This window comes from Dermacentor variabilis, chromosome 7, assembly GCF_050947875.1.
Source record: "Dermacentor variabilis isolate Ectoservices chromosome 7, ASM5094787v1, whole genome shotgun sequence".
NCBI lineage: Eukaryota > Metazoa > Arthropoda > Arachnida > Ixodida > Ixodidae > Dermacentor > Dermacentor variabilis.
In genome coordinates this window covers 123,655,598-123,672,131 of record NC_134574.1, presented here as the reverse complement: position 1 = coordinate 123,672,131, position 16,534 = coordinate 123,655,598, and the positions used below count along the sequence as shown (strand labels likewise).

Genomic DNA, 16,534 nt, shown 5'->3' with positions numbered 1-16,534 from the left:
ACTAGCCGACACTTAGTGCAAAATTTGACCGTCTAGTTCGGCCAACATTTTGGAGCTAACTGATGCACGCGCCACCTAAAAACGACAGTTGCAGCTGACATGGCCTGACTTGCCAGTGTGAAAAATTAGTTTAAATTTAGGCAGCAGGTGTCGCAAAAACTTGTAAATGTCTCTGAGGTTTGGGCCAGCTTTGCTGTCGATATTGCAGCGCGGGTTTCCCTTGCAACTGTAAACATCGTCCGCGAGAAGTGAACGAGGCGTCGCGTCGTTGAACTGTAACCCAGCGATGTCACGCGAGTACGAATGGTCGATATCGGGCCATCGACACTCAAGACGACAAAGCTATGCAAACGCTATGCGTGGCCCATACGAGCATGCCGCACGCGTCACCGTGCAGCGGCCTGCACGGTGACGCGCAATTCTTATTGGCGCACGTAACCACCTCAAACGTTATTTGCAGCTTGCTGTCCGATGAAACGCTGTTGAAACTGCTGTTAGCGCGCTTCGAGGCTTTAAGTGAACCGGCGGCGGCTATTTTGAAAGTGCCCTACGGCCGGCGCAATGCGAAACGCAAGGTGTCTGCGACCCGAAGAACGGGTTTTGCCGCCGCGAAAAGCTGTTCGTTGAAAGGGAGAGTAATTCGTGGAATGGCGGGCGATCGAACCTCGGACGCCTACGCTACGCCGTTTACAAGCTTTAGTGGCTTTAGTTTGATGGCCCGGTCAGTCAGCGCTCGCACTCTTTCATACTGCAAGCGCCTGAAGGATTTGCTCGTTATGAAGACGGATAATTACAGCAGACGACGCTCTCAACCTCGTAGCAGGACCGCAGAAAAAAAATAGAAACATGTGAACTTTAAGCTCTCATTTTTATTTCAATAAAAATCTTAAAAAATTACTTGCATTAGAAAAATCAAATGCTAATATTTAAAAAAACTATGCGCCACGACAAGCTCCGTGATTTCCATGACAACCACGTGTGACGCAAGAGGCGTCAATTTCAAACATGGCCGCCTGGAAGAAGGCAGCGGGCGCTGGCCGCGACCATCTGGACATAAACGTGGCGTTCACGCGCACGATATTGCCGGACAAAATAGGCAAACTTGTTGTGGAGATCATCAAGTACGTCCTTTACGAGCGCGAGCAGCTTCCGATGCCGTACGACGACCTGAAACGCCACGTTGAGGACGTCGCGCAGAGTCAAAGCGCCCAGAAAAAGGTTAGTGGCCGATTCAAAAGAAATTCTGCGATTCAATTTGACGAAAAGTGAATTATGCCTTTTTTTTAACCTTTAGTTGTAGAATAGACGAACGAGATGCCGGCGATAAGTGATAAAAAGGAAAGGGTTCCGCTTCCGCTTCGCTATGTGGTTTTCAGGTCAAGTGTTCTCTCAGGGCGTTGAACTCTCAACACACTCCAATGCCCGCGGCATGCTGCCTTGACCGCGAGTATTCAAGCTAACGTCCGACTTGGCCGGATCCTTTGATGGTCGATTTCGGTTGTGCTGCCATGACAACAATATGATTGGCGTGTGTTCACCGGTCCAGTAGGTGTACGACGAAAATTTCGGCACACCTATTTGCGTTTTTACGGCATTAAAATTTAGATGCTTGCAGATTGGTGCTGAAAATGCCTCGTTGCTATTAGCAACCACGGGCTAATTATCAAATTGGCGTGTCGCCTTTACCGCGATTGTTTCAATACGGCGGTTTAACCAGTTAACCGCGGTTACGTGGATAAAGACAAAGACCGTTACACCGGGGTCACATTAGTAAGATGTTTGTGTCAGTATTATGTTCTACTACACTGGAAAAAAAAAAAAAAAAACCCTAAGTCCGCTACCTCCTCTAGAGAGTATGCAGGTGGAGCTTTCGTGCGTGTATCTAACGGCCAGGGGCACTTCCATTCAAAATCCATTTGACGCACAGCAGTCGTGCAAGCTTTTGTAACGCCCGTCATAAAGCAAATGCCAGGTTTCACTAATAATTCATTGGTTGTTTGAAAAGTAGCTTGGCTTGCTGGGTCTGTCCTTGTAACTTGGGCGAAGCTGCCTTGGTCACATTAAACAAGAGAGTGATTTAACACTGGTAGAACTAGCAATGTTGCTAAGGCATCTTGGCAAGGGTACTAGTCTTATCAGGGCAGCAACTGCTCAAGACATTGGCTTAGGCGACATTCCTTGTTCTACCACTGTTAATCACTTCGAGCATACATCTCCCTGTGAACCTAACTCTTGTTTTAGACAAGAGAGTGCAATTCAGCTTGAATGTGTGTACATCTGTTGCAGACTGTCAATCCGTTCCTATTGGCCAAGCAACGCAAGGCCATCACAAGCCTCCAGGGCATGGACGCCATCTTCAGCGTCGCCCAGGACCTCATCCGTGAGCGGAAGGTTACAAAGGTCCTGCTGCTATTCGGAGCCACGGTGCTCTCTCCTGTCGAGAGCTACCTCATCCGCGTACCACAGCGCAGGCATGGCTGCCAGAGCTGTGGCACATCTGCTGGGTTTCGCCGCTGCATGCTCGATGTCCTCGAGGCGTTCCTCCGGGTCGACGCCACCCGCAAAGCCGCCACTGCTTCCAAACTGATGACATTCCTGCTCGTAAGGAAAGAGGACGTCGTCTTGAACCTCATGGACGTCAAGTCTAGCTTCGACGTACCACGGAAGGGCAGCCTCACGACCCTCGAGCTCAATCTTCCTCCATGCCCACACGACGTTCTGGAGGACGGCTTGCAAGTGTGGTCTGATGCCATCCAAGACGTGTCCGCTTTTGCTGATGAGGATGTGTCCCAGAGTTGCCCTGGAGAGTACGTTTGGGTGCAGTGCAAGCCAGTGTTTCTGACGGTAGGCCCCAGTACATTTGTAAAAGAATCGCCAGCAGAGTCTTCAAAAAATTCCCTTCTCAGATAGCGAGACAGTGCTTAACGTAAAAGCAATATTGTTCACTTTCACTACTAGCCAAACGAGCAAGCATTCCTTGCGCCACTTCTAGTGAGAACCGTGCATTTATGATTTGCCATACGTCACATCAGCTCATCCAAAGGAGTGTTAACATCGCTTCTTGCCGAGTCAGTGTGATGGCTGGCACGCTGTTCATTTCCGTACGCTTGAGTGGCTGGAAGTGGTCTTTTGCAGCAACAGCAACTGCAGCAATTCACCTGCATCGAAGACTATAACATTCTGGCCAACACAAAAAGCAAATGTTGTTGATCTTACAGACATCTACTTTCGCTTTTTGCCATTCTGCTATGCTCACGGCCAAGCACGAACGAAATGTGTGGTCTGGTGCTCTGGAACAGCTGCATGCGCTCCTCGTGGAAGTGATTGGTGCCTTCGAAGTCCGCAAGGAGATTACATTCAAGAATGGTACAAGCTAGTACTCTTGATAATGACTTGATAGCATGTTTGGGACAGATGCATCATCCAAGGCATCTAAAAAATTGCTTTTCAGGTAACCTGTTGCCACATATTGTGAAAGGAGTAACTATTTACTCTGATATTTACTGAATAAGCTTAGGTTTCCATCTTCCTTAGTGAGAAATGCCTGCATGTACAAAGGCAACAACTCACCACTCATTCTGTCAGCTCAGCATAACCATGATTTGTAGACTTTTCTTTTCTTTAGCAGGGAATCCAAACGCCAATGCGCCAGGACAATCACAGCTGTCAACTGTATATTCTGACATTGATAACCAGAAAGTCAGGTGATTTAGTGAGGTCTCACGATTTGAAAAGGCAGGCCTTTTCTGGCTGACAATCTTAAAAGGCAGGACAGAAGAAGAACAAACAGGACAGCAAAGTGCTTTTTCGCTATCTTTTTTATTGTATTTTTTGTTCCTGCTTCTTAAAATAATGTATGCTAAAGTATATTTCACAGGCTTCATGTTTGGTGTCACGAGCGCTAGTTTTTATTTCAAAGAATGGCTTCGCTATGAATCTGAGAAAACAGGCGTGTTGCCGCCAGCGAAGGGTGCGTGCTTGTGCACTGTCCTAATGTGTGCCATTCTAAATGCTTTAGCAATGTTCAGCATTGCCGGAACACTAGCAAGACAGAAGAATTCACAGGAAGATGCGGGGTCATTGGAGTATTTGACAGAAGCTGAATGTGGGGAGCCCTTAGTCAATGTTTTAACAAGGGGGTCCAAGGTAAGTCTGCTTTTCGAAACGTTGGCTCCAGGTTGAAGCCTCCCTTGTTCGCACGCTGTTGAAGCTACCCACCTCTTCGTGCGATATGTGCTCTAAGCACCGACATAACGGCGATAACGTTTGGCCACTGATAGAACTTGATAGTACGTAAAAGTAGGGACAACTGGACGAGTTGCGGTGGTAACGCGGTGAAACCGCGTCAGAAAACAAGACGGTGTGCCGACTCTTGAACTGAAGTTTATCAGAAAGAAAAAAACACATGTAAAACCTTTCATACGTACCACCTGGTGGCCAGACAGAAGCATGGTAGAAAAAGCTAGAAGAACTAAACAAACCAAACCAAATGCAAGGAAAAGGAAACAATGTAAGAACAAATATAAGGCCAGTAAAGTTCAGTTGAGAGTCAGCACACCATCTTATTTGTTTTTTTCGTGCTCATATTTAGTGCTGTTTCATGGTGTTCATAGTATGCAAGTAATATTACAGTGCAGCACTCGAAAACACAGAAAGACAGGGTCACGACGCTGTGTCCCGATTTCTGCTGTCCCGTGTGTTTTGCTTACACTGTGCTCTGCACAGCTAGCCCCATCTGTCTGTAATTTGTAATTTTACAGTTCTATTCTCCAGGGTACACTTGCACAGCTAAATGTCTCATTGGTTCAACTGTGCAATTTGCACCTCCTTTTAACTTTGTTGCATTAACATTCGGCGGTACTTGATTTGTGTACCGATTTCCCTTGCAGACAAAGTGTGGTAACAAGAGACGATACTTCTGGCAGAAGGAATGAGGTTTTTTGTTATCCGACTGCTAATCACACCGCATATAAGTGAAACCTCCAGCCTTTCTTTCCTGCTTCTCTTTTTTCAACAAATATCTGCAATTTCAAAAGACAACATATGTAGACTGCTAGATAGACTGAAGTGGCTTGACAAAAGCCTCCAACTCATTGCAGTTTGAAGAGAGAGAATATACACAGACAACCATGAGCGTATTTTCACACAGACATAACTGCATTTTAAGAATCATCCTTGCAAATCATGTATGTAAGAACATTTTACTCTCAGTAAAATGTAATTGGGATTGATCACGACTTCATAATTCAAAAGCACTGGAGTCTTGTTATAGTGAAAGCAAGACAAACGTGTCCACATAATCATAATCACAGAAAGCAAGGTTTGTGCTAAATAAGGTTGCTCATTTTTTGCGAGATGATTGGAGGAGTCTTGTACTCAAGGAAAACGATAACTTGAAAACGGCCGTGTGGCTCAGCAAAGTGTATTTAATAGAACTGTGCCATGTGAAGTTTTCCCTTGGTGGAGGAAGTCAGAGCTGCAAGTTAAGTTTTATAATTGTTGTCTACATACATCTGTTGTTATTGTCTGCTGTTTTTTGTTCATGTGTCCCGTGCTGCTCAAGCATGTTATACTATTGAGTACTGCATGTGATACCGCCCATTGTGAATTCATTGTGTTGCATATTACCCTATCACTGTTGAGAGATTTTATGGTCTACACAAAAAATCAATCGCCAAGATTTTTGCACTGTCGCCAGCAGCAGTTGATTACCAGATGCTGTCAATCCTCTTTTGGTATTTAATATTTGCACGAAATGGTATTAGCGAGGAATTGGATGTGTGAATGGTTTTGATTGTAGTGCTTTTGTGTTTGCATTTACCTTTTTTTTTTTAATATACAGGCTTTGTTAACTATGTTGTCGACAAAGACCTAACTCAGTTAGGTCTTTGATGCTTCCCAACAAAAGTTTGATCGACAGCTTGACAAGCACATTGCAGCTCTTGTGCGTGCTTCCCAAGTGTGGTGCCGACCCCCATTTTGAGCCGTCTGTACCTCTTTTGTTACAAAGGTGGACTGTGTAATGTGCCAAATCATCTGCTCATCGTTCAGTGTCACCGTTCTTCACAACATTGTTCATCAAATTGCCTGCAGTGAATATTTTTTTATCGCCATTTCTATTGAATGTTATTCTACTGGAGATATTTCCATGCTCACCACTGCCTTCCCATTGTATACTTGCTCGTAAAATGATGGCTCCTTTTGCACTGTACTTAGTACAATGTTTTTACTTACGAGAAGGTAGTTGCATTCAGTTGGGCAATCGGTATAGCTCATTAAGCAACTGAGAATGTCTTTTTCTTGTCTCTGTATGCCTATATGATGGCTTTGTCATAATTTTCCAAGACAAGCTATGTATTATTTTAGTGTGAAATAGTCATGAAAATTTGCCTTCTACAAAGACGGCTAAATTTAGTTTTGAGTAAATTGGCGAGTCAATTCACCAGACGTTATTTACAAATGAAGTTGTAAGTTCCTGGACAAACCACTGCTATGCTGTTCAAGGCCTTTGGTATGCATGGCACGTGATGTAAGAAAATAGTGTCGTAAAAAAAATGAAAACGAATGGCCGTGTCAAGTTTAGGCCAAGTGTTGACACCACACAGTGCTCATTGTTCTTTGGCATATTTAAACGTGTCTTTATTTCAATGATGGTCACAAAAATCTGTACATATTTGACATTCCTTGCTTGAACACAGCTGTGTCACTGCATCAGTGGCCGCACATCTTTTTTTTAAACGACCAATCTCACTTGTTGCTCAAAGAATTATTTCGACAGCGTACACAGGCTGTCTTCTTTATCCTGTACATTGTCTTGTCTATGTTGGTGGGAAGAGAATAAACGCATACAAACATCAACATTGACCATGTAAAAAAATGTGCACCAGTGTGGACATGGTGCAGAGAGTAAACAATGCTTCAGAACTTATCTGCAGATGATCGACATCGTGGATGATAGACATTTGTCCTATGTAGCAAGAAAAGGTATTTTCTTGTCGCTACAATAATAAACTACTAGGCAATGTTAACAGCATTGTAAGTGAACTGGCAAAGGGTAAACACAGAAGTACGTGATAAAGGACTTCACATATTTGTTTCAAGCAATATCTCTAGGTGCAGCCTTCAGTAACATTTGCGCTGCAACCGAATCTGCCCACGGACTATTCACCCATGAACCATGGTATTCCATGATACACTTGCATGTGTGTAAAGACATCAGAACTGTTTAACAGCGTGGGAACATATTCTTCAGAAACCGTTACACAAGCATACACTTCTGCACTTCAGAAAAAGTTTTCATTCGCACGTACTACCCTTTTCAATAACGTTTACTCGCATACAGTGTGTAAGCAAGCAAAGAAAAACAAGAACGGACAGCTGAAGCTGCAAGCGCAGACCTTGTCGTCTGTCGCCCAACTTAGCAGCCAGTTGGTACAAATTTTGGTTTATAGATTTGTACATTCGCAAATCCTCATAAAAATATTTATAGTGCTACAGAGGCAGTTTTGTAACTGAAAAACTATTCATGCGACGTCAGCTTGGGCGTAGCAGCAACAGTATAGATACCTTGTGGTGCTTTTTCTTTTTAACTGTTTCTGGCCCAATGATTCCTATAGGAAGCACGTTTTGCAGGAAATATCGACATAGAGAAGAACCAATGCTGCAATTACTTCCGTAAATGAGTTCAGCGATGCTAACTACATAATTTGTCAATTGTGCCGCAGATAAATAGGGCTCTCCCTAAAATTTCCCAAATGTCCATGCGACGCATCCCACTAAGGCTTGGCGTCTGCATTTGATTTTTGGAGCCTGTTGCCAAATGCATATAACCTGCCTTGGGTGGCACAAAAATTGTCTTCATTTGGCCATATTTCGTGCCATTATGATTGTGAATTAAGGAGTCTGAAGAACCATGCACTACTTACCAAAGGTTGCATTTTTGTATGTTCATGAGCAAAACCTTCCAAGTGATTGCCATAAAATTCAGTGCGAGTTTTCCTTTATTTTCCTTCAAGTTTAGTTGTTCAGAGGCATGTATTAAAACATTTTCACTACATTAAAAAGAAATGCGACCCAGAAGGGGTCAAACGAAGCGTGCGCTCTTAGTGTCGAGAGCAACTTGTGTTCATTGACCTGCTGCATAGAAAAGATTTGGCAGCAATGGTAAAACCTCCGCAAAACAGTCCTGGGCCACCTTGCGAAGAGTCACATGAATTGACAATGTTTCCAACTCGTTGGAGTCAGACAATTTGTCACGGGATGTTGCCACTGACATTCTTGTTCCTGTGGCATGCCTGTCAAAACATTGCTCACCACAAAGAATGGTACATTCAAGCTGCCAAGACCACTTCCTGTTTTGAAGTGTAGTGCCTTTTGCTCGTTCAGAATTTCACGTTTCCATGCAAACTGAAGGACGTCGCGACAGGACACATGGGTAAATCTTTACTACTCTGATGTGTTTTAAAGAAAAATCGCCGCTTAACAACAGCACCCTCCTGGACTGCTTGTATGTCTGTACGCCACACAACGTAAACGACAGTTTCTAGAACTCAATCGAATCGTAAGTCAGTGGTGCATGTCCGAGAACAACGGTGAGGACGAAAAATGGCGTGTTCACGAGCACAGAGAACTTGCGAGTGGAACTGTTGTAGCCTGGGCTGGTCACTCCCGAGTGCAACACATTAGCACATTTGCATGAACGTCTACGCAAGACACACTTTGTAATGCAGAAAAACGGACATTACTACGACCGTAACATAATGCATTTAAATACTCTAAATCAGCGTAAGTACTAGTTCATTCTGTCCATGATCTTCCTTTAGGCTTCTGAACTAAGGTTAAAAGGAGACACGAGCTTCATCTCGATGTATAACAGCAACCCAATCACCACGCTTCTAACATGTCTTTTCTTTTTATCTTTTTCGCTTCGGATCTGGCATCATAGTTGGCTATCTTGGCCACACATGCAGGATAAAAGAATCGTAACCTATTTAGCAACAAAGAGACTGTATTTCTGATCATTTTTTTAGTATACCTTGCCGCAGTGCAAGATTCAGGTTCGATGCCACGCAGGACTGTTGGAAATCCTGTACTATACATGCTCAAGAGGTAGGCAATGTGAAAAATACTGTTGAATGAAGTTGTGCACCATTATTTCCATTGCTTTTGCTTTGATCTTGCTCAGCCAAGCAGTGTTGACTCATAGCAATATCCACACAAGTTGTTGATTAAGATTGTAACCACAAAATTCAGCTTGCCGTTTTGCATTGTGACATAACTATCTGGTCTAAGACGATAGCTTAACAGGCACTAACTGTGTTACCATGGCCTTTCTACATCAACACAGAGTCTGATGCTTTTCTGCCTCTCGATCCAATGTTACAAGGCACCGACAGATTTACAAAGTGACGATTTCATCTTGACATGAAACATGAGAGGCATTGGAACTTTCTGGCAGAAGCTGTGGACCAAGGGCCAAACTTTGTAACAACCCATTCTATCTTCCATTCTCTTCGCTCTTTGTCACTGGCTTGAGCCCTGTTATCACCTGGTTTGGCCAGACAGTGCAATAAGTGATAAGAACAGGAGATTGGAAAATGAAACGGATCACTACAAGATATGTCACCAGGCCAGCCTCTCTACCCACTTCAAAATTGTCGCCAGCACGAGGGCATGGAAGTTCACCTGCGAAGCCGTGACGTACAACAGGGAATCGTGCTGTAAATAAAATTAATTGCGTGCAGGAGGCACGGCAGCGGGCTTAACATATACATCTGTGCTGCCTCTCTCGGCTACAATAAAAGAGTAATCACCACGGCAACAGCAGCAAAATAAAAATCGAAATATTCTACTATCTAATACTGATGCGGCTCACAGACACCATTTGTCAGTGGAGCCACGGTATAAAAAACGAAAGACAGCGTAACAATGGAAAAAGTGAGGACGTCACAAAAAGCCCTCTGGATGGTGATGGGGAAAGGGGGTTGAAGAGGTGGTTTTTCGGAATACATCACTTCCTCTGATAAATGTGTGCGCCTCTTTCAGTGCCAGCATTCTGGGCCAAACAGGCGTGCCATCCTGCAGCTCACACCCAATCTTACCAGGTGCGTACGAAATGCTGCTCTAGAATTCGCACCTCACAAACTCGTTGCAGGGTGAGCAAAAACGATTTACAGACGCATCTAGCAATGGTTTCTTTCCGTGGGCAGTAGCCATTGCAGCAGCCATTCCAGCCCGTTTTTGTAGTGGTTTCTAGCCATTTTCACAGCCATGTTCAACTTTATTGTGCATTGTGCACTATCTATGGCTTGTCTCAAACAAGGAGTTAGATCAGTCACAGCATTGGTAGCAGCCATTTCAGCAGCGACTTTCACAGCCATTGTTGCAGCCATGTTAAACCTTTTTACACATTTTATCTGCATCCCATGGCTTCTCTCAAGCGAACACGTAAATTAGTAGCAGGCTTTCCGAAGGAAAGGAAACTCTCTGTGTGCCCGGAATGCTGCCTTGACAGGGAAGCCACTAAAGTACTGTTAATCAAATCCCTTAAGCCTTTGATTACTTCAGCCCCACAACGTTGTTATAAGCTCGCACTGTCCAACGGCCACACAATGGTCGGTGCTTTCTTTGCCAGCAAGCCTATAGCAACATTGCAGGCACCCAGAAAAGTGGCAATGTTCGTTTCAGGCAAAAGTAAGCTGCGAGATGGCACGCCTGGCTTGATGCATTGGCGCACTGTAATTAATCCCGCTCTGCAGCACGTGTGCGTGCGGAGCGTGGACATCACTTCCAGGCAGCGGGATTGCCTCAGTACCAAGGTGGTTCCCTTTCGAACCCCAATCATCTCGGGCGGTCGTCCCTTCTGAACTCGAGGGAACCCTTGGAATTGAGGTAGTCACCTGCACAGGATACAAGTCACCAAGGTTACACGAGCACAAAGAACCCAGATTACTTACTGGTTTAAGACAACTGTCTCATGAGAGCGCAATCTCAATGCCATGTGCCACACAAGAAGGTTGGCACTGCCGAAATCAGTAATTCAATGGCATGATGAGGGTAGCAAGCAATAAAGGGTGTGAATACTCGAAGAATTTGATTAGAAAATGAATCCCTACAATTCAGTTTCTTCTAATATTTGGTATATTCGGTGACAAACCCTACTCTGATTGGTGCCCTAACGCATACAGTGTTTCTACGACGTGCAACCTCTGTTGGCATAGTTCTTCCAGGCCAAAGGGACTGATCGAAACAACTAACGCGATGCAGACAGAGGGAACGACAAACATACTGCATATGGAAAGCACCAAAGCAAGTGCAAAGCATGTGTACCGGGGCATTAGCAAACTTGCCGTGGGCCTCCCAATGTGAGAACCTATGACGGGCACCAAACGACACTGCACCCGACAGTGAAAAGTGTGCGCATCTGAATTACGAATAAATTCAGTGTTTTTGGCAATCCTGTGGTCCGTCCACTTGTGCTCGTGGGTATACCGTAAATGTAAATTGAAAGCTGAAAAGCTGAAATAAAGTGGAATTAATTTGCACCTTCTGACGTTAGCACAGCACAGGCTCCTACTTGTAGTTCCGGTGACTACATGTTCAGTAACCGACCACACGCCAATTGCACAGTGCCCTGTGAAGCTTTATGAATAGCTATTCTTATGTTTAACCAGCTGTCGTTAATACTGTTTGAAAAGGCCTCGTTAGGCCTTGCCAATCAATTTCACAACAGAAATAAACGCAGCCTCTCCAGTTGCCAGCAGGAACCTGCGGCATAGAAGTCATCCCGAATTTACTCACCACTGCTGTTGAATTTTGCGATGGAAAGCTTTCGCAAGCGTCCCGACAGTCCTTGCTCCTGCCTGAGTTTCTTCACTGTCAGCGGCACCTGGATATCTGCAACCCAAGCAGTCACAATGAAAAGATACCGCCATTTTGTGAAAACTGTGTGTTGCTACGCTTTCTCCCTGTGCTTTTTCTCGTTTCCCTTTGCTGTTTTTTTATTTTTTGAAACCTCGATATTCCTTGCCCTCCATATACTCAAACTCAGTTCCATGCAGTGCAGCGGCAGCTATGGTTGCCCTCAGTCAGCCAGGAGTGTTTCTTGCAAAAAGAAGGAATGTTCATTCACTGTTCATTACTGATACACCCGTCACATTTTCATTCAGCTGCTAGTCCATACATGACCTTTGCAATCACTTGTTAATCCGTCTGTGATACCCCTGTTAAAGTGGTCTTGCATGTGGGAGGAGCAGCCGTAGACGGTGAGCTAGCCTTTCATGTGGTTTTCGTTACTGATGGGCTGACACGGCCTGTAGCTTTCACTGTACCGTAGAGAGTTGGCTAGACAAGGTATTCACGTGAAACTCTCCCTCCTTCTCAGCATATGCCCCTCACAGGCAACAAAATATCTTGTAGTCTACTTTGAATATTAACATATGATGGTTATAATTATGCAAGACAAAAGAGTAGGATTAGCGATAGAATAAACAAGTATATTCTAATTGCAGAGAATTCTGAAACATCCTGCTGGTTCTTTTGTACTGTATGGATGCTGCCAGTGACTGGCAAACTGATACGTACATCCAGAGAAAGCACTAAAATGACGGTTGTAAACAAAGTAGAGGAACATAAACATTTGAAATTTTGGTTATGAATTACATGCAATAGACTGTCAATTCAACTCTGGCTAATCGGATTTCTCAGTTAGTTCAATCTCAAATCAAGATTCCGGCCAGCAAACATACATTTCTACAGACATAAACTTTCGTTACTTGGATCCTGAAACTGGCCTTTGTTGGATATTTGAAGCTTGAGTGGTCGGTCCAAACTTGCCTGACCCCAATGGTGACCCTAGTAGCAGCAGCGTCCATAATAACAGTGCTAAGGGACAGTGAATGCAACGAACACATGTCATCTCCAGATATGTCAGTCTGGTAATGATGCCTAGCTCGCACCAATACCACTGCCATCATGAAATGGTGACAGCACAAGTCTTGTGCAGCATGACAACAATGATGCGTTGCTTTCAGTCTTTGACCACCCACTAACGATTCACACTGCAGTGAATGCGCTAAAAGCTCATTCAAAAGAATTCCTCATCCCATCACTCGGGACGAGGAAAACTAATCGTCGCAGTCCAAGAGGCAAGGGCTGCAACGCAATCGAAATGTGAAAGTTCTCAATGCAGTCCCACGAACGTAATCGACGTGCTTGTTGACAGTGTTCACACATCTGCGCTCTTAGAAACAGGAGCCGCCGTATGTGTTACGGATGCTAAGCTTTGCCATATACTTCGGAAAGTCACGACGCCCCTTTCTGGGCTAGATTTCATCTCTAAATTTGCACTCAAGGTATTGGCAAGTACCCATGGCAGACGCCAATTGGCCGAAGACGGCTTTTGTCATTTCCGATGGCTTATACGAATTTGACGTAATGCCTTTGGACTTTGTAATGCACCGGCAACTTTTCAGCGCATAATGGACACAGTTCTACGCGGCTTGAAATGGCACACGTGCTTGTGCCATCTTGATGGCGTTGTTTTTGCTCCAGACTTCACCACACACCTTCAATGGCTCCAATGTGTTTTGATGTGTTTAACAAATGCTGGCCTACAGCTAAACCTAAAGAAGTGCCGATTCGCAGCTCGGCAGCTGACAATTCTCGGGTACGTTGTATCCAAGGATGGCATACTCTCCAATCCAGTCAAACTTCAGGCCATCGCCAAATTCCATAAGCCAACATCCGTCAAAGATTTGCGCAGTTTTGTAGGTCTCTGTTCTTACTTCAGATGCTTCATTCGTAATTTCCCCACCATCATATCGCCCCGCATGAAGCTACTTAGAAGCAATAGACCCCTCACTTCGTGGTCGTCCGAGTGCGATGAGGCCTTAACAAAGCTCCGTCATTAGCTAACGTCACCACTAATTTTGCACCATTACAACCCAAAGCCCTTATGAAGGTGCATACAGATGCCAGTTGTATTGGCCTCAGCGCTGTGCTTGCCCAGCGCAAGCAAGGGCAAGCACAAGTATGCCGTGGCTTATGCAAGTCATACACTTACGAAAGCTGAGACCAATTACACTGTGATGAAAAAAGAATGCCTGGCCATCACTTCGGCTCTTACTACATTCCAACCTTATTTGTATGGCCGTCCAGTTGATGTAGTCACGGAACACCATGCACTATGTTGGCTGTCGTCTTTCAAAGATCCGTCAGGCCATCTTGCCCTATGGGCACTTCGCCTGCAGGACTACGATATCCGCGTGCTGTACCACAGCGGACGCCAGCATTCAGACGCCGACGCCCTCTCGCGCTCTTCCTTACCTGACGACAATGCCTACTGCTCACTATCCCAGTTTACTGTTTCTTCGCTCAACCTTACCCCCATCGCTTCTGAGCAGCGCAAGGACCATTGGATTGCCTCCCTCATAGACTTGCTTTCGTGTTCAACAGCACAACCAACCACTCACACGTTGTGTCGTCAAGCTCACCATTTCGCCATTCGCGCCAACCTGGTTGATTGACGCAATTATAACCCCAATGGGCACCAGTGTTTCTTAGTAGTACTTCGCAGTCTGCATTCGGAGTCTGCGTTCCACGCCAATCCATAGTGTGCACACTCTTGAGTTTTCAAAACATACCAACACATTCGACAGTAGTACTACCGGCGCGAGGTGTACAGCTACGCTCACAAGTTCGTTGCCGCTTGCCCTGATTGTCAGCAGTGCAAATCTTCATCCCGCCTCTCGTCAGCCATTTTGCAACCTTTACCTTGCCCTACCCGGCTGTTTGGGCGCGTCAGCATCATTTTTGTACGCTGACATCAGCTGACATCAGTTGGAAACATTCCCCTGACATTATCTGGAAACCGCTGGGCCATTGTGACAGTTGACTACCTCATGTGAGACGCTAAAACTGCCACCCTCCCGGCAGCCGCACGATGTTGCCTCCTTCCTGCTTCGTCGATTCATCCTGCGTCATGGGCCACTTCAGGAACTGCTCAGTGATCGTGGATGCATTTTCCTGCTTGAAGTAGTTGAAGCCATTCTTAAAGAGTGCCACATTGTTCATCTTACAACTACAGCATATCATCCTCAAACCAATGGCCTTACGAAACGCTCCAACCATACGCTCAGCAACATGGTTGCCATGCACGTCGCTTCCGACTGCACAAATTGGGATGCCATTCTGCCCTTCATGACGTAAGCGAACAACACCGCTACTCAGAGCACCACCGCCTTTTCACCCTTTTTCTTACTGTACGCTCAGCATCCGTTGCACACCATCGACACAATTCTACTATACTGGCCGGACACATCTGAACGTGTTCCCATCTCTGCCACAGCAAAACATGCTGAAGAGTGCCGCGATCTCGCTTGGGCCTTTGCCTGCAATGACCAAGAGCACCAGAACAGCACTCGCAGTGACACCACTTCTGCACCCACCTTCCTTCCTGGAGCGCTTGTGTGGCTCTCGGTTCCTTCCGCTGCACCTGGTCTCCCTTCAACACTACTACCCAAGTATGAAAGGCCCTACTGTATCGTCGAACACACATCCCCCGTCAACTACACGATCGAGCCCGTTGAACCGTCTTCCGACATGTACCTTCGTGGATGAGACACTGTCAACATCGACCGCCTCAAGACCTACTCATATTGACAAGCTGTTAGGTTGCCAGATGGCTCCCTTTTCATTCCCGGGGGTAACTGTAGAGGAGGATTGGAATGGCCCCCCATAGTGGGTTATCCTCTACAGCACTTTCTAGTGGGTCGTTCTCTTCAGTGCTCTTGCTTGGGAAACGCTGCTCGTGCTGGGAGTCCGTGCCCTGCTCTAACGGTCGGTCCCAAAACGCCAGTGACTAACAAATGCCTTTACAAAGTGGTTTTACAACTTAAGCTAGCAGCGACAAGTGGTGTCATGCTCCACGTAGCAGTGTTTCACACAGAGCAGCGTCATGTTGCATATGAAGTCCAAGTGCGATAAGATCCTGTAGCGGCCCATGTGCCGTATTCTTCAGTGCAGATGAAAGCCTGCATGCGAGGGTGAGCCAAAAAGTATACTGGCGTGATGAGCATCGTCTTCCCAAATGAGCAAGGGGACAGGGGGGGGCGAGCTCGCGGTAAGACGATCAAGAGGGTGGGGAGGGGGTATGTGCAACACTATTAGCCGTGGGGCAGAGTGAACGCGAAAGCATGGTTGGCTTTGCTTCGTACAGCCAATGTGAAGATATTGTCGGCACGGAATGAAATTGTATCTTGTGTCACCAACTCTTAAATTCAACAAATTTATTTTTTTTCTCATTCAAATTCGCTTTTTACGATCGTCCGATAATTCGGAAAAGATGCAGCTTCTTCCATGCCAAAAAAGAAAAAGAAAATACACCGGTGACTGAACTTATTTTCATAAAAGATGGAATTCCAATACAGTAAACTTCTGTTAATTTGACTCTGATTAATTAAATATTTCAATTAATTCGCTCCTGACTGATGATCCCAGCGAGCACCCATGCATTTCATAGGCCCAAGCATTCGTT

The 16,534-nt window shown here is 45.4% G+C and overlaps 2 protein-coding genes across 3 annotated transcripts in view; one reads left to right on the top strand and one right to left on the bottom strand.

Annotated features, from left to right (window-relative positions):
- Nucleotides 1-864: 864 nt before the first annotated feature.
- LOC142587863 (MAD2L1-binding protein) lies at nt 865-6,858 on the top strand. Its single transcript, XM_075699184.1, has 2 exons — nt 865-1,218; nt 2,287-6,858. The coding sequence occupies exons 1-2, from the start codon at nt 1,006-1,008 to the stop codon at nt 2,908-2,910; spliced, it is 837 nt and encodes a 278-aa protein (XP_075555299.1). The 5' UTR covers nt 865-1,005; the 3' UTR covers nt 2,911-6,858.
- The window catches only part of Bili (FERM domain-containing protein 8 Bili), a 119,775-nt gene continuing 106,187 nt past the window's right edge, over nt 2,947-16,534 (bottom strand). The window contains exons 12-13 of one of the 2 annotated variants that reach the window (XM_075699182.1): nt 11,800-11,895; nt 2,947-3,158 (exon numbers count right to left, since the gene is read on the bottom strand). In XM_075699182.1, the coding sequence (XP_075555297.1) occupies nt 3,094-3,158; nt 11,800-11,895 (161 nt within the window). In that variant the 3' untranslated portion in view covers nt 2,947-3,093. Of the gene's footprint in view, nt 3,159-7,617; nt 10,899-11,799; nt 11,896-16,534 lie in introns of those variants that run through there. The other variant, XM_075699183.1, reaches the window with a different exon arrangement.